At 36.4% G+C, this 25,097-nt stretch overlaps 1 protein-coding gene across 13 annotated transcripts in view; it reads right to left on the bottom strand.

The window, feature by feature from the left end:
• The window catches only part of Slc4a10 (solute carrier family 4 member 10), a 316,713-nt gene that overhangs the window by 95,459 nt on the left and 196,157 nt on the right, over positions 1-25,097 (bottom strand). For all 13 annotated transcript variants that reach the window (XM_063283270.1, XM_006234283.5, XM_006234277.5 and 10 more), the window contains exons 5-6: positions 15,604-15,764; positions 3,339-3,527 (exon numbers count right to left, since the gene is read on the bottom strand). In XM_063283270.1, coding sequence (XP_063139340.1) covers positions 3,339-3,527; positions 15,604-15,634 — 220 coding nt within the window. In that variant the 5' untranslated portion in view covers positions 15,635-15,764. The remainder of the gene's footprint in view (positions 1-3,338; positions 3,528-15,603; positions 15,765-25,097) is intronic.

The following is a 25,097-nucleotide window of genomic DNA, read 5'->3' as shown; positions in this document are numbered from 1 at the left end:
TTTGTAGGTAAGATTGAAAAAAATCACAAATCGCTAAAGAAAAGTAACAGACAGAAAATGTGGAGTGGGAAAAAAGAGAAAGAAAATATATTATTTTTTTTATGTAACATATAAAACAAAGAAGACTTGCATTTGAAATGCAGTATCTGGATGTTTAATCCTTGAGAGAACAAGTAACATATACAAGAGCAGTCAGTTAAGGAAACAGAAACTTCATTCTAAATGTTTCTTAGACTTCATTATGTAAATATCACTTCATTTTTTAAGGACATTTCAAATTTTTGATCCTAAAACAAAAACACACTAAACAAAGGTAGATAATTTGTTTCTATATCTTTGCTTCTTTTAAAGAAAGCTTGTTCTGTTGTCAAGTTTTTTAGAAAACCCTCTATTAATTTTAATTTTACAGTGTTAAAAAAGGAAAAGTCCATTTTTCTGAGTAAAAATGTTTTGCTCGAGTGTTTTCTTTTTTAATAAAAAGACTATTACATTTATGCTTTTGCATGGTAGGATTCCATTGCATCCCCTTTTACTCTTACACCATAAAAATTAAGTCTCTATTCATGTTTTGAAACAGAATGTCAATTCTGTATATATGCTTTTGAGTTCCAATTTCTTTGTTTATCTCGTTTGTCAGTTTATAGAGTGCACGAGTAGATTGAGAGCCTGAGTAGTAAAGGTCTTTCGCACTTTTTTCACTTGTGGGTAGGAGCCTTACTTCTAAATTGCTGAGGTCTATACACATTTTCAGACTTCTCAGAACACATAATTATGTAAAGTGTGTGAGGAAGCAAAACAGAGTCATGAGGAGGCGTTGGAAGCCCAGGCCTAGAAAGCACTGCTGACAGGATGCTGCACAACAATACTTAATTGGATATATGAATCTTATTATGAGTGCCTCCAAGTGTCTATTACCCTAACACATGCCCTGGAAAGATTTGTATGTGTTCATGTAAAGGTTGACTGTACAGATGGCAACAGAATTACTCAGATTCTAGCTTTTAGAAAAACTAAGCCGTTTCACAGATAAAACAAAGGTACTCTCTGTGATGCTGTGTCTACTGCATCTGCATGTGGACCTGTGATTCACAGCTGTGCTTCTGTCCTCTCTCCTTAGTGTAATGGAGTTTCAAAGTCAGCAGTGAGTGTAGGTCTGCACATGACAAATAGGGTCAGGTCAGTAAATTCCACCTCTTCTTTCCTTTCCCTAAAGTGTATCAAATATTTTAAATACAAACATTATTCTCAGTGAAAACTGAAGTAAAGACTATAGAAATGCACCAATGTATGAGGACTAGCTGTTTCAGTAACACAGTTTGGTCTACACGTTCTTGTCTGATGTCGGAAAAAGTACTGAGACGAAGACTGTTTATTTGTCCAAAATTTTTCCAAAATTTCTGGAAATTAAAACATGGAATATTTTAAAAAGATTTTTAAGAATCAAGAAAACTTAAAACACCCATAAAAATTACTAAATCTCTGAATTGGTTTGCACTGTTAAAGCAATAGCTTCAACAGCATGGTCTCCCTTTCCCTAGGCAGAGGCCAGAACTTATCGTAAGTTTGTCTCTCCAGGGGTTTTCTTCTTAAAATCTAATAAAATTGTCTTCAAGTTTCCCTTTAAAAAGTAAACCCTATCTCAAATAATAAAATCTTCAATTTCACATTAATATATACATTTTAAATCAAATTATAATTTTGAATATGAATTAATCTAAATATAGTATTTGTCTCAGCGTTGGTACTACATTTCAAATAGTCACTTGAAACTACTAACGTAAGTGGGTATTCGCCATGGCATACATGAGACACTTCCATAAACACGCGTCTATGCTTTATACCAGTGCTTTACTGTCTGTCACGGACAGCTTCCATGTTCATTTCCATGTCTGTGAATTATTAAAAATTAAAAACAAAAATTCAGCCGCCTTTGTTGGCTTTATAGTGTGTAATCAATGGATAACACATTCTCATACAGACACCCAATATAGAAACACGAAGCAACACAGACAAGAGTTGAGAACACCAAAGGGTAACAGAGTAGGAACGAGAGGAATAGGCCTTCTAGAATAAGAAAAGGGAGAACTCTGTCTACCCGGTCACAGGGATTTTCAACGAAAGATACGCTTCTTTCATAGTACCTAGATAGAAAACAAATATTCCAGTTGTGACTTTTCAATTAGAAATATATCATTCATTACTATTCAGCATTAAATCCTGAGATTTAATGTATTTCATGACTTTAAGATACACTGAAACAAATTGAACTATTCATTGAAGTATTTCTTTTGTTCCTGTACATTTGACTCAGTAGTATGAAAATCCCTCATAATGCAGAGTCTAAAGGAAACTTATCTTCATGTATTTGTAAAGTATATCTGAAATGTTTGAAAAGGGAAGAAAATCACAGAAATATGTTGTTCTGTCAGTCCATGTAACTGTGGTCAATTTTGCATAAGTCAGGTTTTCTAAAAAATCATTTGAAAATATTCTCACTTTTTTTGATTTTTTAAACCAACATCTTATTGCTAGACTGATCATGAACATTCTATGTACTTGAGGTTAACCTTGAACTTTCTGCAGCTTCTACCTAAATTCTGAAATTGTGTGAGTATATACCGCTTACTTAGTCCGACAGATAAAACGTGAGACACTGAGCACTAACAAGCATTCTACTGACTGGGCTACATTCCTGTCACTAAGTTTTGTTTTTACAACTGAGAAGCATTTATAGCTGATACAAGAATAACAAATTCATAATATCTTTATGATAACTTCATTTTCCTTTATGAAGCTATGATAACAAAATTTGAAGCAATTTCCCAATGTAAATGATGAATGACTAAATTCATCCAAGGAGAAAACAAAAGAGCAGGGTAACTAGGAAGTCATATTGCTCAAGTATGCTGTGGTGTGAAGATGTGGCGGGGCTCCCTGCACACAGAGATGCTGCAGTGTAAAGAGCACTGTGCTCTTTTATTATCGGTAATAAAACCTGTTGACCATGGCCAAGATGAGAAAACCTGTTTCTACAAAGTAGATGACTTAATTAGAAGGCCACTACAATTAGACATGGTTTATATTACTTTCTTTAAGCTTTTCTAAAAACAAGTTTTTTGATAAAATTTAATGATAAAATAAGACCAATATACAGTGTATTTTGTGTATATATTATATGTAATATATATGTATATGTATACATATATATGTACACACAAAAGGAAACAAATCTATTAAAACAATATTAATTTCAATAAACAATTTTCAGATAAAAGGTTTTAAGTACTAGAAAGAATTTAATGTTTATGGTCCTATAGTACATACAAAAGAGCACTTACCATTTTTATCCATGGAATTTGGCTCTGATTGTTTCTTGCCAATATCAGCAAAAGATCGGACGATAGGAATCCTGTTAGTGAGCTTTTTCTGACTCTGGTGATGATGCTGCTTCATCAGGGCTTCATGGACCCTGTGGCGTACATCCTCATTCAGCTGGCCTGAGCTGACCTGCTGGTCAAGGACCATATCTGAAACAGGGAGATGATGAGGAGCACAGCTTTTCTGTTTACAATAGACATTCTTAATGCTAATCATATTAAAGTAGGAAGGCATTCTTTTGGCTATCTCAAGGTAGGATGTAAAAGTCTATCATTTATAGGATTGCTACAGGGAAAAATGAATTTTCATTATAGATCACTTAATTTTGAAAATAACTTATTTTTCTAAACATACTCAATGTATTAAACAAAAAGTTATGCTATTCATCAAACAGATTCAGATGATTATAATAGAAAAAGTTATATTACAGTCTGTATTTCTGTTTCTCACTCTCTTTTTATTTTTATTTTTTTATTAAATTGAGTATTTCTTATTTACATTTCGAGTATTATTCCCTTTCCCGGTTTCCGGGCAAATATCCCCCTAATCCCTCCCCCTCCCCTTCTTTATGGGTGTTCCCCTACCCATCCTCCCCCCATTGCCGCCCTCCCCCCAACAATCTAGTTCACTGGGGGTTCAGTCTTAGCAGGACCCAGGGCTTCCCCTTCCACTGGTGCTCTTACTAGGATATTCATTGCTTCCTACGAGGTCAGAGTCCAGGGTCAGTCCATGTATAGTCTTTAAGTAGTGGCTTAGTCCCTGGAAGCTCTGGTTGCTTGGCCTTGTTTTTCATAAGGGGTCTCGAGCCCCTTCGAGCTCTTCCAGTTCTTTGATTCCTTCAACAGGGGTCCCATTCTCAGTTCAGTGGTTTGCTGCTGGCATTCGCCTCTGTATTTGCTGTATTTTGGCTGTGTATGTCAGGAGAGATCTACATCTGGCTCCTGTCGGCCTGCACTTCTTTGCTTGATCCATCTTGTCTAATTGGATGGCTGTATATGTATGGGCCACATGTGGGGCAGGCTCTGAATGGGTGTTCCTTCTGTGTCTGTTTTAATCTTTGCCTCTCTATTCCCTGCCAAGGGTATTCTTGTTCCCTTTTAAAGAAGGAGTGAAGCATTCACATTTTGATCATCCGTCTTGAGTTTCATTTGTTCTAGGCATCTAGGGTAATTCAAGCATTTGGGCTAATAGCCACATATCAATGAGTGCATACCATGTGTGTTTTTCTGTGATTGGGTTACCTCACTCAGGATGATATTTTCCAGTTCCAACCATTTGTCTACGAATTTCATAAAGTCATTGTTTTTGATAGCTGAGTAATATTCCATTGTGTAGATGTACCACATTTTCTGTATCCATTCCTCTGTTGAAGGGCATCTGGGTTCTTTCCAGCTTCTGGCTATTATAAATAAGGCTGCGATGAACATAGTGGAGCATGTGTCTTTTTTTATATGTTGGGGCATCTTTTGGGTATATGCCCAAGACAGGTATAGCTGGATCCTCAGGCAGGGGAATGTCCAATTTTCTGAGGAGCCTCCAGACTGATTTCCAGAATGGTTGTACCAGTCTGCAATCCCACCAACAATGGAGGAGTATTCCTCTTTCTCCACATCCTCGCCAGCATCTGCTGTCACCTGAGTTTTTGATCTTAGCCATTCTCACTGGTGTGAGGTGAAATCTCAGGGTTGTTTTGATTTGCATTTCCCTTATGACTAAAGATGTTGAACATTTCTTTAGGTGTTTCACAGCCATTCGGCATTCCTCAGCTGTGAATTCTTTGTTTAGCTCTGAACCCCATATTTTGATAGGGTTATTTGTCTCCCTGCGGTCTAACTTCTTGAGTTCTTTGTATATTTTGGATATAAGGCCTCTATCTGTTGTACGATTGGTGAAGATCTTTTCCCAATCTGTTGGTTGCCGTTTTGTCCTAACCACAGTGTCCTTTGCCTTACAGAAGCTTTGTAGTTTTATGAGATCCCATTTGTCGATTCTTGATCTTAGAGCATAACCCATTGCTCTTTTGTTCAGGAAATTTTCTCCAGTGCCCATGTGTTCGAGATGCTGCCCTAGTTTTTCTTCTATTAGTTTGAGTGTGTCTGGTTTGATGTGGAGGTCCTTGATCCACTTGGACTTAAGCTTTGTACAGGGTGATAAGCATGGATCGATCTGCATTCTTCTACATGTTGACCTCCAGTTGAACCAGCACCATTTGCTGAAAATGCTATCTTTTTTCCATTTGATGGTTTTGGCTCCTTTGTCAAAAATCAGGTGCCCATAGGTGTGTGGGTTCATTTCTGGGTCTTCGATTCTGTTCCACTGGTTTATCTGTCTGTCTCTATACCAATACCATGCAGTTTTTATCACTATTGCTCTGTAATATTGCTTGAGTTCAGGGATAGTGATTCCCCCTGAAGTCCTTTTATTGTTGAGGATAATTTTAGCTATCCTGGGTTTTTTGTTATTCCAGATGAATTTGCAATTGTTCTGTCTCACTCTTTGAAGAAATGGATTGGTATTTTGATGGGGATTGCATTGAATCTGTAGATTGCTTTCGTTAAAATTGCCATTTTTACTATATTAATCCTGCGAATCCATGAGCATGGGAGATCTTTCCATCTTCTGAGGTCTTCTTCAATTTCTTTTTTCAGAGTATTGAAGTTCATAGTGTTCAGATCTTTTACTTGCTTGGTTAAAGTCACACCGAGGTACTTTATATTATTTGGGTCTATTATGAAGGGTGTCGTTTCCCTAATTTCTTTCTCGGCTTGTTTCTGTTTGTGTAGAGGAAGGCTACTGATTTATTTGAGTTAATTTTATACCCAGCCACTTTGCTGAAGTTATCAGCTTTAGTAGTTCTCTGGTGGAACTTTTGGGATCACTTAAATATACTATCATATCATCTGCAAATAGTGATATTTTGACTTCTTCTTTTCCGATCTGTATCCCCTTGTCCTCCCTTTGTTGTCTGATTGCTCTGGCTAGAACTTCAAGAACTATATTGAATAAGTAGGGAGAGAGTGGGCAGCCTTGTCTAGTCCCTGATTTTAGTGGGATTGCTTCAAGTTTCTCTCCATTTAAATGTTAGCAACTGGTTTGCTGTATATGGCTTTTACTATGTTTAGGTATGGGCTTTGAATTCCTATTCTTTCCAGGACTTTTATCATGAAGGGGTGTTGAATTTTGTCAAATGCTTTCTCAGCATCTAATGAAATGATCATGTGGTTCTATTCTTTCAGTTTGTTTATATAATGGATCACGTTGATGGTTTTCCGTATATTAAACCATCCCTGCATGCCTGGGATGAAGCCTACTTGATCATGGTGGATGATTGCTTTGATGTGCTCTTGTATTCGGTTTGCCAGAATTTTATTGAGTATTTTTGCGTCAATATTCATAAGGGAAATTAGTCTGAAGTTCTCCTTTGTTGGGTCTTTGTGTGGTTTAGGTATAAGAGTAATTGTGGCTTCATAGAAGGAATTCGGTAGTGCTCCATCTGTTTCAATTTTGTGGAATATTTTGGATAATATGGGTATGAAGTCTTCTATTAAGGTCTCATAGAATTCTGCACTAAACCTGTCTGGACCTGGGCTCCTTTTGGTTGGGAGAACTTTAATGACCGCTTCTATTTCCTTAGGAGTTATGGTGTTGTTTATCTGGCTTATCTGTTCCTGACTTAACTTTGGTAACTGGTATCTGTGTAGGAAATTGTCCATTTCCTGAAGATTTTCAAGTTTTGTTGAATATAGGTTTTTATAGTAAGATCTGATGATTTTTTGAATTTCCTCTGAATCTGTAGTTATGTCTCCCTTTTCATTTCTGATTTTGTTAATTTGGACACACTCTCTGTGTCCTCTCGTTAGTCTGGCTAAGGGTTTATCTATCTTGTTGATTTTCTCAAAGAACCAACTTTTGGTTCTGTTGATTCTTTCTATGGTCCTTTTTGTTTCTACTTGGTTGATTTCGGTTCTGAGTTTGATTATTTCCTGCCTTCTACTCCTCCTGGGTGTATTGTTTCTTTTTGTTCTAGAGCTTTTAGGTGTGCTGTCAAGCTGCTGACATATGCTCTTTCCTGTTTCTTTCTGCAGGCACTCATACCTATGACATTTCCTCTTAGCACAACTTTCATTGTGTCCCATAAGTTTGGGTATGTTGTACCTTCATTTTCATTAAATTCTAAAGAGTCTTTAATTTCTTTCTTTATTTCTTCCTTGACCAGGTTATCATTGAGTAGAGCATTGTTCAATTTCCATGTATATGTGGGTGTTCTTCCCTTATTGTTATTGAAGACCAGCTTTAGGCCGTGGTGGTCTGATAGGACGCATGGGATTATTTCTATCTTTCTGTACCTGTTGAGGCCCATTTTTTGACCAATTATATGGTCAGTTTTGGAGAAAGTACCATGAGGAGCTGAGAAGAAGGTATATCCTTTTGCTTTAGGATAGAATGTTGTATAAATATCTGTTAAGTCCTTTTGGCTCATGACTTCTCTTAGTCTGTCTAGTCTCTGTTTAATTTCTGTTTCCATGATCTGTCCATTGATGAGAGTGGGGTGTTGAAATCTCCTACTATTATTGTGTGAGGTGCAGTGTGTGTTTTGAGCTTCAGTAAGGTTTCTTTTACGTATGTAGGTGCCCTTGTATTTGGGGCATAGATATTTAGGATTGAGAGTTCATCTTGGTGGATTTTTCCTTTGATGAATATGAAGTGTCCTTCCTTATCTTTTTTGATGACTTTTAGTTGAAAATTGATTTTATTTGATATTAGAATGGCTACTCCAGCTTGCTTCTTCTGACCATTTGCTTGGAAATTTGTTTTCCAGCCTTTCACTCTGAGGTAGTGTCTGTCTTTGTCTCTGAGGTGTGTGTCCTGTAGGCAGCAGAATGCAGGGTCCTCGTTGCATATCCAGTTTGTTAATCTATGTCTTTTTACTGGGGAGTTGAGATCATTGATATTGAGAGATATTAAGGTATAGTGATTATTGCTTCCTGTTATATTCATATTTGGATATGAGGTTATGTTTGTGTGCTTTTCTTCTCTTTGTTTTGTTGCCAAGATGATTAGTTTCTTGCTTCTTCTAGGGTATAGCTTGCCTCCCTGTGTTGGGCTTTTCCATTTATTATCCTTTGTAGGGCTGGATTTGTAGAAAGATATTGTGTAAATTTGGGTTTGTCATGGAATATCTTGGTTTCTCCATCTATGTTAATTGTTAGTTTTGCAGGATACAGTAACCTGGGCTGGCATTTGTGTTCTTTTAGGGTCTGTATGGCATCTGTCCAGGATCTTGTGGCTTTCATAGTCTCTGGTGAAAAGTCTGGTGTGATTCTGATAGGCCTGCCTTTATATGTTACTTGACCTTTTTTCCTTACTGCTTTTAATATTCTTTCTTTATTTTGTACATTTGGTGTTTTGACTATTATGTGACAGGAGGATTTTCTTTTCTGGTCCAATCTATTTGGAGTTCTGTAGGCTTCTTGTATGCTTATGGGTATCTCTTTCTTTAGGTTAGGGAAGTTTTCTTCTATGATTTTGTTGAAGATATTTACTGGTCCTTTGAGCTGGGAGTCTTCACTCTCTTCTATACCTATTATCCTTAGGTTTGATCTTCTCATTGAGTCCTGGATTTCCTGTATGTTTTGGACCAGTAGGTTTTTCCGCTTTACATTATCTTTGACCATTGTGTCGATGATTTCTATGGAATCTTCTGCTCCTGAGATTTTCTTTTCCATCTCTTGTATTCTGTTGGTGAAGCTCATATCTACGGCTCCTTGTCTCTTCTTTTGGTTTTCTATATCCAGGGTTGTTTCCTTGTGTTCTTTCTTGATTGCTTCTATTTCCATTTTTAATTCCTTCAACTGTTTGATTGTGCTTTCCTGGAATTCTTTCAGGGATTTTTGTGACTCCTCTCTGCAGGCTTCTACTTGTTTATTAATGTTTTCCTGTGTTTCTCTAAGGGAGTTCTTCATGTCTTTCTTGAAGTTCTCCAGCATCATGATCAAATATGATTTTGAAACTAGATCTTGCTTTTCTGGTGTGTTTGGATATTCCATGCTTGCTTTGGTGGGAGAATTGGGCTCTGATGATGCCATGTAGTCTTGGTTTCTGTTGCTTGGATTCCTGTTTTTGCCTCTCGCCATCAGATTATCTCTAGTGTTACTTTGTTCTTCTATTATGACAGTTGGCTAGACTGTCCTATAAGCCTGTGTGGCAGGGGTGCTGTAGACCTGTTTTCCTGTTTTCTTTCAGCCATTTATGGGAACAGAGTGTTCTGCTTTCGGGCGTGTAATTTTTCCTATCTACAGTTCTTCAGCTGTTCCTGTGGGCCTGTGTCTTGAGTTCACCAGGCAGGTCGCTTGGAGGAGAAAAGTTGGTCTTACCTGTGGTCCCGAGGCTCAAGTTTGCTTGTGGGGTTTTGCTCATGAGCTCTCCGTCGGGGCAGCAACCAGGAAGATCAATGCAGCCCTTTCCGGGAGCTTCCATGCCCCAGGGTTCCAGATGGCGTTTGGTCTTTTCCTCTGGAATCAGAAATGTGTGCAGAGTGCAGTCTCTTCTGGTTTCCCAGGCGTGTCTGCCTTTCTGAAGGTTTAGCTCTCCCTCCTATGGGATTTGGGTGCAGAGAACTGTTTATCTGGTCGGTCCCTCAGGTTCCGGTGGTGTCTCAGACGCAGGGGACCCGCTCCTGCTGTGCCCTTATCCAAGGGAACCCAGAGGCCGTATACAGTTTCCTCTTGGGCCAGGGATGTGGGCAGGGGTGGGCAGTGTTGGTGGTCTCTTCCGCTCTGCAGTCTCAGGAGTGCCCACCTGTCAAGGCAGTGAGGGCTCTCTCCCAGGGGGTTTGGGAGCAGAGAGCTGCTGCGGGCAGGGATCCGCGGGTTTGGGACTCCCACTAAAAATCGGAAGTGTCCGGTCCTTCTGTTTCTCTCTCTTTTTGTCTCTGTCTTTGTCTAACTCTCTGTGTGTGTCTCTCTGTCTTTCTGTCTGTCTGTCTTTCCCTCTCTCTCTCTCTCTCTCTCTCTCTCTCACACACACACACACCATTTACATGACATAGCACAGTCTTCCTACACTCAAAGTTTAAAACAGTATCAACTGGTTACAAAGTTCAGGTTTATACCTTTCAGTAATAGAAAAAGTAAATCAAGTAAATCACCCTAACTTAACTGAATCCCTCTTTGCAACCCAGGTGAACTTCAAACTTCATTACACTACAAATTTCTCAGCCACCCAAGAACACAAATTACAGATGTGCACTAGCTGCACACTTGACATCACACACATATGTTAGTGTGGTTTTTCTCTGACTCTCTAGTGAAGAAGAATTTTCTTGATTCTTCTAAGTGGGGTTAGGAGCTATCCACCATTTACAGAGTAAACAAGCACTTCATGTGTTACAAATTCATCTCCTTTCCCAACAGTGCCCATAGAATGTGTTCGATAACAAAGAACTATAACTTTAAAATGTTGAAGGAAAGAATTCAGAAGATTGAACTTCGTGCATTGACATTTTTCATACACAGTGTCAAGCATGCTAATTAAATAAATAGCAGGGAAGGGCCTTTGAAGTTCCTTACTAATGTATTATCACCGTACCAAGTTTCAATATTTCTAGTCTGCTTTCAGAATGTCAATAGTAACTTGAACTGTTTTTCGAGAAGACAAATTTTATAGAGCAAACCCCAGTGACCTGTCTCCTGCCCATACCTTCAGTGCATTGCAGGCATCAACATCAGCCAACTTTCATCATATAAAACTCAGTTTTCTGTTTGGTACAAAATGGAAATGGACAATGGAGATGACTTGGGTCATGCTACAACGTTCCAGCTGTGTGACCGTGCAAAGCTGAGTAAGTGACGGGTTCTCACTTGAGGGGTGGGAGCAACAACATGTGCATCAGGTTTGCAGCTAGGACAATAATTCAAGGCCTTAAAGCACTCATTAGAAGACTGAAGCCCATCAGTAGGTAACTTCCCAGTACACGGTTTTCTCTGCACGTTCCACTAAGTAGGGCATAGTTCTCTGAAATTTGTGAAGGCTTCAGTATTCTCACGGTATAGTAGATATTAAGTTGAGTTTGTCAATAACAGAAAGTGCAAATCACCTTAGATAAACTGACTCATCTGATTGACTTGCAGAAGAGGAAACTCAAAATGAGGCTGCTTCCTGTTCCATTTCCCTGTGATGCTGTATGCTTCCTCTTGTGGATGTGCACTTTGGGCACAGTCTCATTTCCTTTGTGGTGTAAGGAGGCTGCCAGCAGGAACAAGGAAATATCCTTGCTCTTATCCAGAAGAAACGGATTAGCTTTTGTCACTTCCTTTTATGAAAGGTTCATTTTTCACCTGGCATAGAACACTTCTACTTGTGACTGATATGAACCTATCACTGTCAGCAGAAATGGGATTCCTACAGCTTTTTGGACAGAATAAGAATTGAATTAATTAGCCTCAATTTTTCTGCCATGAGCCAGATAATAAATGATTTCTGTCACAACTACCCAACTCTGCCTTTGAACTATATTAAAATTTCCTAAAGATTACTGAAATTTGAGTTTCATACAATCTTTCCATTATAAAAAGATTTTTCTTTTTTCATTTCAGTCATGTGAAATGTCCCAAGTCACAGCTCAAAAGGCCTACACGACTAGGCAGCAAGCCATACTTAAAACAAGGAATATGATTTGCTCTGTCACTTTCTGTTCACAACGGGAAGGAGTTAAAAATGAATATTTGGGAGTGGTAATGATGCATGTGAGTACTTAGAAGTCATCCATTACAATGAAAAGTCCCATTCAATTCTGAAAAGTGCACGGCATTAAACAATGTCATGCAAATTCATGTTTCAGGTTTTTGGAGATCAGTAATTATGAATCTCTGAATTAAAACAAAATAAAGGAACTAAAGAACTGTCATCTTATTATATTACTTTGAAAACTTGCTGTGACCAAAAATGTATATAAAATATGTATTTACATACAATAGTTTAAGTTATAAGAAAGTTATTGAAATACCAATATGACACAATTTTTAGGCAGACCCAGAAATAGGATATTAAGACCCCTGTTCAGTATGCTAAACAGAGCCTAAACTGATCATATAAAAACCATACATGTTATAATGTTATTACTAGAATTTTATTGAGCCACAGTCACAGGAGCACTACAAAATCCCCTAATATCTACCTTTATATTACATAGAGGTAGACATTTATTTCAGGCAGATACATAGGAGAAAGTAAACAGGGTTTAAAAAGTACTCATCCATTCATTAGCCACACAAAACCAGTCCATACATCTAAAGCACAAGCACACTACAGACTGTATTAGTGAACTAGGAAGGCTCCTCTTCCTGCTTATCAATAAAGCATACTGAGTGAGGCTTAAACACCAAAGGCGTGAACATGACTCAGTCCTCACCTACGTTGCTCTCTTCACCACAGTAATCCTTATCTTTATTAACTAGAAACATAGGAAGGAATCGTGAGCCGTGGTGGCTTTAGGCCCAAAGTCAAGCCCGCAAATCTCAGCAGGCAATGGTGCCTAACACAGTGAGCTTGCCAAAGCTCTATGCCAAGATCTTGTTAAGAAAAGAAGCAAGAAGGGAAAAGATAAATAGAGCACATTGTTCTGACTTAAAGCACTGTACAAGACCTTTCAGTGCTGTGTAAAAAGGCTTGAAAATGGAAGTCATTTTTTCATCAGGTAATTAGGTAATTGCTTTAGTATAATCAACTTATCATGATCACAAAGAATCCTAAGAAGCCATATGTTTTGAAAAAACTATATAAATCTCTGTCTTCTTCAAATTTCCCATGTAAGTGCTCTGAAAACTCGTGGTCTTAACTTTCAAAGAGAAAAAGGCAGGAGTTGGGAATATGAAGTGGTAGATTGTTCTTGGCTGCCAACGCTGACAGCACACACAGCACAACACTTAACGTTTATATGCTAAGTTTTGCCATAATATTAAGTTGGTCTTAGAGCTTTGTTTTATTTTTAACAGCATCTCACCATGCATCTCTGGCAGGCCTGGAACTTACTGTGTAGGCCTGGCTGGCCTCAAACTCACAGAGACCTGACCGCCTATGCTAGGATTAAAGGTATGTGCCTGGCATGAACCTGATTGCAAGTAATGCATTCTCAGACCAGTCTAAAGTTTGTATTCGGTGGAGCCAGTTATTAAATTCATCCTTCAGTGAAAAAGTTTAAGTGACAAAAGTTGCTTTAATCAGTTGTGAGCTATGATTGATTATTTGTCCATGATACTAACTTTAGCTTGATTTTAATTTCTTTCTAACTTTCATTGACAGAATCAGGATAAAGTATTCACACTTCAAAGAGAATATTTCCATTTTTAATCTTTATAATGCTGGTTTTAAAGAGATTAGTACAGACCATAAATTGCCTACAATGTATATAAATATAAGTAGGAAACACTTTCAACATAATTAATCTCTGCGTCAGAATAAATCATGGTAAGAAATTTTATACCTAGAGATTTGTGGATTTGAAAAGGTTAAGTAATATTTTGAGGGATAGAGTTTGGATTTATGGAGTTCCCTGAAACACGGGGAAATAGATATGTTTTAAATTAACTTCATCCAGAAGAAAATCCTACTTTAATTATACCAGAAATTCTTGACAGGCCTGCCAGATAAAAATGGGATTTTCTGCTGCTAAGTCTAACAAAATCTCTTTAAGGAGTTATGAGAGTCTTAAAAAATAAAAAGTCTGATGAAAAAAAAACAAAACAAAAACCACTGACATACATTATTTTACCACTTCAAACAATATCTGGTTCCTTTACAAAGAAATCTCTAGAAAGAACTGATTCTGGAGACTTTATACAGTCCTGAAATGACAGGATCCAAGATATAGAATCCTTAAGGACAAATAAATTTTTTTTAGAAAATAGACACTAGCTATTAATATATGTGCCTAGTTTTTGATTTTGTAAAATAGAGACATAACTGGTAAGAAAATTTACTAGTTTTTAAGTCATCATAATCATGAACAAAACCAACTTTATGATTACAAGCTAATTTGAAGAAACTATTTCCTTATCTGCAAATATCACCTTTAAGGGAAAATAGCCTCCATCCTACATTTAAAGATTACTATAACAGTAAGATAAAATGATAGATAAGAACAAATTGTAAAGTTTAGGAGACATAAATATGCAAGCATATTTATTTATTTAATATAATAAAATTACATGATCACAACATGAATAAACATAAAATGGAAATAATAAGATATTCAATGAAATTTTAATGAAGGCTGGAGTAAATACCTTTTATATTAAACTCAAGTTGCAATTACAAATCTTTGATTCACAATCTTTTATTCATTGGGAAATGAGGCCAAAGTAGTCAACATAATTATGTACAGAACCTATATGTTTCTGTCCACTGCTCACTATGAACTACTGTTATAGCCTGAATGGCACTGTACTATGTGCTCTACACTGAAAATGGAGCATTCAAGTGTGACTACTTCCAGTCAAACAAACAGACAGACAGACTAGAGAACAACAAAGAATAAAAAGCCTTTTGGTGTATTGAGCCTCCTGAACTACTTTTGTTGCAAGAATAGACTCAGAAAATGCAGTTGTGGAGAACTAGACTGAACACAGTTCCTCTACATTGAGTCTACTGAGCTGAGACAAAGAAAGGCAGCAGAGATAGGAAAAAAGGCAACTAATCAATCAAACGTTAACCTACTGGACACTTTCTACTCAGAGTAACTTCCTAAGGAAAATATTAGAAATCACATTCTTTAAGAAAGTTAAATAAGATCATAAAAGGTATGTTCTGGGGTCAGTGTTGTAAGAGAACTTAACAGATAAATTTCATATAGCAAGTACACAACTTATTTTCATTAATCAATTTTCAAAACTAATTTGGTCACTTAATCCAGCTAAACAAACTCCTTGGGGGAGATCTTTAACTATAAAGATTAGTTTCTTTGTGTGTCTAAGCATGCTAATGAAAATAGTAAATATTCAGGGAGAACTGGCTATCTATTTTCCTGTTATAAATCATTATTTAGAAGTGAGATGCAGTTTATTTCATATTCAATTTACTTTACTTCAAATAAACACAAAGAAGAAAATTATTTTAATGGTCCTTACGCAGACCATGAAAACTTATTTTTCACATATATGGAATTATCAGGAAAAAGCATAATAATAAAAATCAGCTGAACTTGTCAGAATTAAACGGACCGTGGCTCACCTGCGATCTCCTCTAAAGTGTTGGCATGCATGTCCAGTAGCACAGTTCCGTTCAGAATGCAGCTTCTCAACTCAAACAAGCTGTGCAACGAAAGTGTAGCCACGTAGGGTTTACTCCATCTTTCTCCTCCATCTTCCACATCTTCTTCAAATTTTAACCACCTATCAAATAGATATTCTTGTAAATATATTAAGTACTACAATGCTGAAGAATTATTCCTTATCATAAAAAGGTATAAAAACAAAAATTTCCAAATTAATACTTGTTTCCAATGGTTTGGGGAAATAAGAAAAATGTAGTTCATTTTACTCGGTTACAATCTCTTTAAATTCTATTAAACAAATATTCTTATTGCAATAGATTATTAAAAACAAAGATTTAATTTTTCATAAATTTATCTTGTTTTGCAGAAATGTTTTTAATGAAAATTTGCCAGTGGCCACTATTGTAGTACTAATTAACAAAAGAAAGCATTTTCCTTTGTGGAAAAACATTTGTAGTTATAAAAATGGTGAAAGAATGCTTAATTTTTTTTCCCTGTAGTTGGAACTCTTAAATCTCAGGTTTTGGATGACAATTTCTCTGATGAATTTTAGGACGTTGATACAATTTGGCACTTATTTTGTAGGAAAAATTCTCTGTTATTTTTGCCTGGAAGAAAGCTACTCATGACAATAGTGGTAGGGCCTGAATACACAGAAATTCCTCTTGGACATCATTCCATGGGTAGTCTTGCCAAGAATGGAAAATGGAACAAGAACTCTGAATCCAAGTGGAAACTACTGCCTTTTAGTGTGAAGAAAATTTCAGCAATGTCTGCAATCTTTTGTAATTAAGACAAATAGGAAAGATAGGGAAAGTCAATGTTTTTACTACTCTGGCATCAACGACTCAATGATTTAGAGGCTTCCTCTGTGATCTTAACAGAGGAGCTGTTTAATTCTACCACCTCTGGTGAACTCTAACCTAAATAGCCTTCCCTCCTCCATTTCCCTTCTTCATGCTTCTGTCCTTATCACTTTTGACCATATTTCCTCTTTCCAAATGGACACACACACACACACACACACACGCACACACACACCTATCTGGTATTGTTGTTATGTAATAAAATGACTCAATTTCAATGGATGAAAACCTTTGTGAGAAGTTAGACAAAGAATTAAACATATTAGTAGATAGTAACCAAGAGTTTGTTAGAAAGCACAGAGTTGAAATGAATGCCAAGAAAGCCATGGATTTGTCCTAATGTTCAAGAAGCAAAATACTACTCAGGGTATCATAACCCACAGTGGGGAAAGCCACGCTTATAGAGATCCCACAAAGGATCCAAGCCCCTCACATTTCACCACCAAGTCATTGGCAATATCTCTTAAGAACACTTCATCACATGTTTTTTTCTATTTCCTTGTTTAACTGTTTTTTTATTCTTTAACATTGATCCCTGGTTTGTTTTGATGTTTATTGTGGTAGGCAAAGAAGACTGTGGGAGTTCAAGCTGGAGAAAGGGTTTCACCATGCAGCTCAGGAAAGCCTTCCTTTCCTCTGCTTCCCAAGTGCTGAAACGATAGGTGTGGACCACCCCACTCAGCAGTATTTCTATTGGGGTGTGTGTGTGTGTGTGTGTGTGTGTGTGTTGATGTGCACATGTGAGTGTGCATGTTGGAAGGAAGGAATGCAAGTGCATGTGTACATGTGAAGGCCACAGGTCATGCTCCAGTTTCATTCTTTTAGGAATCATCTACCATAACATCTTTTATGCTCTGATCTATCCTTTCAGAATTCCATAAAATATATTTTGATTATATTTTTTCCTGTTCTCTGAACACCTCCAAATCATCCCCCAGCAACTCCTTAAACATCCAACTTTATGTTCTTTCTCTCTCTTAAAAACAAACAAACAAACAAACAAACAAAACCACCCAAAAACATAGAGTTTGGCTTGGGTTGGCCAACTGATCTTGAACATGAACCTTGTCATGGACTATGATTGACATGCCCAGTGTTATTCCACTGGGGAACAAAATGATGATTTCCTAGTATCTCTCCATGGCAAATAACCTCTTGGCTAAAAGTGAGAATTTGTGCCCACTTCCCTGCTTCCCTGTTGAGACTTTTGTCTGGCTTGAGCATGCACAAGTCTTAGAAATGTTGTTACAGTCTCTGTGAGCTCATGTGTGCATCAGCCTTGTTGTGTCTGGAAAACACTGTTTTCTAGAAGCTGTTCACACTTCTTAATATAGTACGCTTTCTGCTTTCTACATAGATCTCTGAGCGTTGAGAGGAAAGGGGTGATTGAGACATCACATTGAGGAATGAGAATTACTTATTAGGATTTGGTGTTCACTGATTGGGCAAAGCTGGAAAGCCTGTAAACCCAAGGAATCATCCTGGTTCTGCCTCTCCAGAGCTGGGATTCTAGTCACACACTAGTCTGTCTGGCTTTGTATTTGAGTGCTGGGGATTGAACTCAGAAGGCCTTTATGCTGCTTAGCAAGCACTTTACCAACTGAGCTATTTCCCCAGGCCCTTCTTTAATTTTTTATATGACTGAATCTTAACATTTTTCTGACCTTTACAGATTTAAATACCTCGTACCCAATTGGTGATTATTAGAGTTGATTGGTTGAGGAGAGTGGGACATTAGCATTTGGCACCCTTTTAATTGTATGAGTTCATGTGAATATAACTTGTTCTGGTCAATGAATTTATAGTGTAAATTATGCTTATCAGTCCCAGGAGTTGGCAGTATTAACTGCCAAAGTGCGACTCCCTGATCATTTTTCTTTCTATAATGTAGGAACTAATCATTTCCAAGATGGAGACTGTTCCCACAGCAAAGTCTATAACATCAAATATATAGACCAGGTCAGGTAAGAATGAATATGATTTTATACATTAATAAATTAGTATTTCTTGCCATACATATATATGACATATGCTACACACAAACACATACACACACGTGTGTGCATACACACTCATGTTGTGTGCACACACACAGAAACACACACACATACACACACACATGTGCACAATCATACTGAGTGGTAAAATCACAAAAATTACTTCCTTATTAAGTAATATGAGAAAGATTTTTTGGAGAATGTCCAATGGCCTAGTTGCAAATAAGAAATCTGAACTTTATTTACAATATACATACGAACTACAGTGTGACCAAGTAAAGTCTTTACAAATGCTCTGGATCAGTTTCTCAGGAGTAAACAGGAAACAAATTCAACATGTTAATAAGTTGCTGAGACCACCTGGCCAACAGTCTTTTAAAATACAACTTGCTTTAACTTTATTTTCTCTGCTGAGCATTTTAGAACTCCTCAGTTTCATTTTGGCAATTTTTTTGCTTGAAGTTTATATGCTAATGTGTATAGCAGAAAAAATAAAACAAAACAACAAAAACAAACACCTTTAATTTTCAACCATGACTGAAAACAATCTAATCATGACAACAGTTCTGATCTCTTTCCTTTTTATACTACTATATATTTTTAAATTATCAATTGTGCAAGATAAAAATGATTTTTTGTAACAAAATGGCTCTTATGAAATCTCTTGTTATTTTGTATGCTACTCATATGTAATGTGGTTTTCAAACAATAGGAGAGAGGAGGAAGAGGAATAGAAGAGGAAAGGGGGAACAAAGACAGGACTAGGGAAGGAGCAGGGAAGAAGGAAAGGGAGACCATGACAACTACAGCATCACATGAGCTGGCATGATTTTCATGTTAGATTTAAAGACAATGGATTATATAAAGGTTGAATAGTTTTTGTGGAAAAAACAAACATTTGTTCCACATAAAATATTCTAATTTATGGTTTAGGGAGCTGTAGCTGTTTCTATCATACATACAGTTCTTTAATTACTTGATTATAAAAGTATTAATTGACCTATAAAAAGTTTATAAGGTATAACACAAATTTGTTTTTAAAGTAAGGCTGTTATTCTACATAATATAATCAAACTCCTTTTAAAACAATACTTACACATACCAGTGAAGATAGGGGACTTGGCTTCTATATTATTTGATCATTTTTATAGTAAACATTTTAATTTTTTTAATGATTTTTATTCTTTTGAGATAATAAAGTTACATAATTTCCCCCTTTCTTTTTCTTCATCCCAAACCTCTCATGTTTTCTTACAAATCCATGGCTTTTTTCAATGATGTGCAACTGCATATGCCTGTGTGTGTGGTGTGTCTGCGAGTGCTGGTAAGATGTGTAGATTGTGTGTATTTATCCCTTGTGTGGATCCATATCATTTCTGTCACAGAACAGTTTCAGACCTGGATGAGCCACAGAATGGAGTCTTTGTGCCACATCTTTATTTTCTCAACTCTCGCTCAGTCCTGCCCCGTAACAGTCACCAGACCGCTGTTTTATCATTTCGAGGATGCAGAACAGTGCTGTTGAAGTTTTTTTAGACTTGGCTGAGTTTCAGTTCAGACTCATCAACGCTGTTGCATGTTTCAATACTTGATTCTATTTTTCTGATGAAAATACTCTTTTGTGTTGACAGGATAAATGTTGTTTAAGGGAATCTACTGTTCAAAAGGCTTGTCAATACAAACAAACCTGCTATGTAGAATTCATGTAGAAATTAATGTGCAAGCAAGAGTTTTCATTTCTACATAACAAAATGCCTAAGAATACAACTGCTGTGTTAAATAATAAACATGAGATTAATGTATAAGAAACTACCACAGTGTCTCACAGAGCGTTTCTTTAGCCCTTTGCACGCACAGGTGCAGTCTGAGAAGTCTGGTTGCTCTGTTTTCACCAGTGCCTCTTATTTGCCAATGTTTGATCTTAACTGTTTAAGTGGCTATATAGTGACATGTCTCAGAAAATTTAATTTGCTTTTCCCTAAGGATTAATGGTGGTGAATATTTTATAAGCCATTCACCATGTGTTCGTGTGTTTTATGTATGTTTCCGTGTGTGTGCATGTGTGTCTTCAATGACACAGAAACCATGATTGCATCAAGCCGTCCATGCATGTAAGAGAATCCTGTGTGTTCTGAGACGTCCTAGTTTTACATTTTAATTTTTTAACTTAATCATTAAGGATAAATTGGTATGAATGCCCATACGATGCATACACACATATTTGTAAACTATTTTGCATATATATAAGCCATACATTCGTTGTAAAAAATTGTTGTGACAGTTACATATTTTTCTGTTATTTTCATGCTTTTGAGCATCAATATTTCCTTCTTTCATTTCATATCTTTTGCACATTGTCAAAAAACCAGTGACCCACACATATTAGTCTATTTGCTGTTTCTTGACTATGATCTACACCTCTACGTAGTAAATAAAATGGCATTTTAAATACAAATCCACATACTCTATTGTTTCATTTATAATAAATACTTCAAATTGAGTTCTTGTTTCTGTTAAAAGAGAATGGAGTCTTGAAAGTTCGAAGCAGCTTAATAGCTAAAAATGACCAAATGTAAGTTACATGCATGGATGGTTTGATATAACCATAGGGTTTTTTTTTGAAAATTATGGAAGAAGACATAAGGTACTTTCCATAAAAGAAGTCTACAAGTTACAAATACCAAGTTACTAAGAATACCAAACATTTCAAAATCCAATGTTTTATGCCAACTCCAAAATTATGCTAAAAGCATTAAGACTCACTTAAGAGAAATTTTAAGGAGACTATATTAAAAATAATACATATCACATAACTATTACTTTGTTTTCTGTGTTTTAATCCAATTTCATCATTTAAATATACAAATAAAGAAGTTTACAACATCACAGATCCTATTTCAAGACTTTTAGCCATTGAGTATATGGTTAAGGTGCAAAATCTTTCATTATAGTTAATGACCTAGTGGTCTGCATTTTGTTTCACTTTTCAAATAAACTCGGTTGACATTTATTATAATAGTAAACCTAAGCAAATAAGTCTCAAATTATAAAGTCCATTTGCTGGATGATACAAAAAATAAAATATAAAATCTGTAGGCCAAATACATAACATGCTATAAATGGGGGGGTTCCCCCCTGAGCAGATTGTTTTCATCCCCTCAGTGTCTGGATCTGTTCTGATCCATGATTAGCACAGTGAATTCTTTCTTTACTAAACATTAAATAGGTGTTCCATGAATTCTTTGAGGATTAAGTTGATGAAAATGTGCTCCACTTGTATTAAAATACACAAAGCAAATTCTTTTGCCATTTAACAGCAGATGTTTTTGAAAGAAATTAACTTGGCATGTACTATTTAACACTAACTCAACTTAACATTTTTAGGAAGTTTTATTCTTTGATTCTGTCAAATAGGAGCTCTAGAGCTCCAAAATTATGGTTTTGAAGGAGGCAAGATACCCTCAGAAAAGTCTTCCACTTTTTAAGAGACTTGAAGCAGAACTACTAAATATTATCTATAATTCAATCCATCTTAATGGAGAAACTATCAAAACCGAATGTTTAATGGACCTAATTATTCTTTTCTCTTAAGAATTTCTTTGATTTTTGAGATTATAATTAATTGCCTCATTTCTCTATTCAAATTCATGGTCTCTTTTTTCTTCATTAGTTGTTGTTACATATATTTATGTATATAATGTATATACAAATATATCCCTAGATGCTTGAATATAATCTGCTCAGTCTGTATGTTACTTGTATGTATATTTTTATATTTGCTGTTTTAATCCATATGATCTTTGCATTTTGCTTTTTACTCAAGAGTTCAGTTGATGTGAATATTTACTAATGTTGACTATCAAATGCTTTTGTAGCATCAACAAGATTGTTTTGGTGTACCAACACTTTTCTAGGCTTCCTTTAACTACCGAGGTCTTAACTACTAGTCCCTATTTGGCCCCTTCTGAGCTCACTGGTAGAAACCATTTTAAAGGACAAGCACAGTGAGCGAACCATGCTGCCTCAGTCATTACACAGCTTTGGTGATTGGACTCACTTTCTAGCAATACTTTTTAAAGAGAGACTTGTTATTTTTAAGTGAGACATTGTAAATTTGTTACTTCATTAGTCTCTTCATATATTTCTTTTAGGGTTTTAAACAGAATGGCTATTTTCCACAAATATTTATTAAGTAGATACAAAACATTAACATCTAAATCTAAAATTTTGCTCAAGTTTTGCTTGAAAAAAATAATATCATTTTTATTTTTATTATTAGAGTAGAAAGCTACTAATTCCACATAAATATTAACAAAGAAAGAAGCAGTGCAAAGTATATGCCAATTATTTATTAGAATTAAATTTCATTTGAAAAATCAGATGAATTAATTAGCCCAAATTATTTTTAGATGAACAATGGCAACAAAACCAAAGCCACTTCTGTCACTTTAAAACTCACTAAAATGTAAATCTCCAATAAGTACATTCTGTTTTCTGTAAAGTATTGCATCTCAGCCAAAAATATCGACCTTTCTCTTAAATGTCTATTTTGATTGTTCATCAAATGTCTCCATGAACTTCAAACAGCTGTGGAACATTAAGACTAAAAGTAGAGCAATAAACGTGGGTCCAGGCTAGCATCAGCACAGGGTGCTAACAACTAAACAGATCATCTGTTTTACTCTTTATGGATGAACAGAGCAGCAGCTCTGGTCATTTAGGGTGAGCACATTATTCAAGTCATTTTATTAGAGAATATTGAAATCCTGTCTGCTTAACTCTGACAGAATCAAAGATGTTTCTAATATCTCTTCTGCTACTTCCTAGCTCTCTGACACTGGGAAATTGATAAGAATGTTTATAAATCAAAGAAATTGATCATTTTATGATTTACAAAGTGGAAAGTTCTAAGAATGATGTGGTACTCAAGACCAAAAAAACAGATTTGAATTTCAGTTCTCATTTCTATCATAAAGGTTGAAAGCGATGAAATGCTAATAGACAATAACCCCAAGAGTATACTAGTGGCAGGCATACATTGGAGTAACCAAGAGCTTTCTTATATTTTTGGTTGTGAGCCTAGCCTTTAATGGCTGAGCCATCTCTCCAGCCCAACCAAGAGCTTTCTAATTAGAATTCAGACCTGCTCAATAGAAGGGAAACTGTGCTTCACAATGGAAAATTAGCAAACTAATCAGTACTAGTGAAGTCATAGATCATGGAGAAGAACCTATAGCCACTATTTACTAAACAATCACAGTCCTCAGAAACAATCTAAATATTTTTCTTTATACCCACAGGTAAGTGGAGTCTTGATGCCTCATTGAGGAAACTTTTCTTTGGAACAGAGAGAAGTCACTACAGAAAACAACAACCACACAAAAGGCAAAGATGTGGAATTCAGTCACAGTGGATCTGTCTACAAAATACTCGCAAACCTAAGGCTCAGAGAACACTGTGGGATAGAAGGTGTCAAAATCATAAAAGAGATTATGTCTACTAGTGCTGCTGCCATTCGTCTATGTATTTGCTGGATTCTGGCTATGTCTCTCAGGAGAGATCTACATCCGGATCCTGTTGACCTGCACTTCTTTGCTTCATCCATCTTGTCTAGTTTGGTGGCTGTATATGTATGGGCCACATGTGGGGCAGGCTCTGAATGGGTGTTCCTTCTGCCTCTGTTCTAAACTTTGACTCCCTATTCCATGCCAAGGGTATTCTTGTTCCCCTTTTAAAGAAGGAGTGAGGCATTCACATTTTGATCATTCATCTTGAGTTTCATGTGTTCTGTGCATCTAGGGTAATTCAAGCAGTTGGCCTAATAGCCACTTATCAATGAGTGCACACCATGTGTGTTTTTGGGTGATTGGGTTACCTCACACAGGATGATATTTTCCAGTTTCTTCCATTTGCTTATGAATTTCATAGTCATTATTTTTGATAGCTGAGTAATATTCCATTGTGTAGATGTACCACATTTTCTGTATCCATTCCTCTGTTGAAGGGCATCTGGGTTCTTTCCAGCTTCTGGCTACTATAAATAAAGCTGCTATGAACATAGTGGAGCATGTGTCTTTTTTATATGTTGGGGCAAATTTTGGGTATATGTCCAAGAGAGGTATAGCTGGATCCTCAGGCAGTTCAATGTCCAATTTTCTGAGGATCCTCCAGACTGCTTTCCAGAATGGTTGTACCAGTCTGCAATCCCACCAACAATGGAGGAGTGTTCCTCTTTCTCCGCATCCTCGCCAGCATCTGCTGTCACCTGAGTATTTCATCTTAGCCATTCTCACTGGTGTGAGGTGAAATCTCAGGGTTGTTTTGATTTGCATTTCCCTTATGACTAAAGATGTTGAACATTTCATTAGGTGTGTCTCAGAGATACAGCATTCCTCAGCTGTGATTTATTTGTTTAGCTCCGAACCCCATTTTTAATAGGGTTATTTGTTTCCCTGTGGTCTAACTTCTTGAGTTCTTTGTATATTTTGGATATGAGCCCTCTATCGGTTGTAGGATTGATAAAGATCTTTTCCCAATCTCTCGGTGGCCATTTAGTCCTAACCACAGTGTCCTTTGCCTTACAGAAGC

This window comes from Rattus norvegicus, chromosome 3 (assembly GCF_036323735.1).
Source record: "Rattus norvegicus strain BN/NHsdMcwi chromosome 3, GRCr8, whole genome shotgun sequence".
In the NCBI taxonomy this organism is placed as follows: Eukaryota; Metazoa; Chordata; class Mammalia; order Rodentia; family Muridae; genus Rattus; species Rattus norvegicus.
Note: the sequence above shows the minus strand (reverse complement) of the source record. Positions and strands in the feature narration are given on the sequence as shown.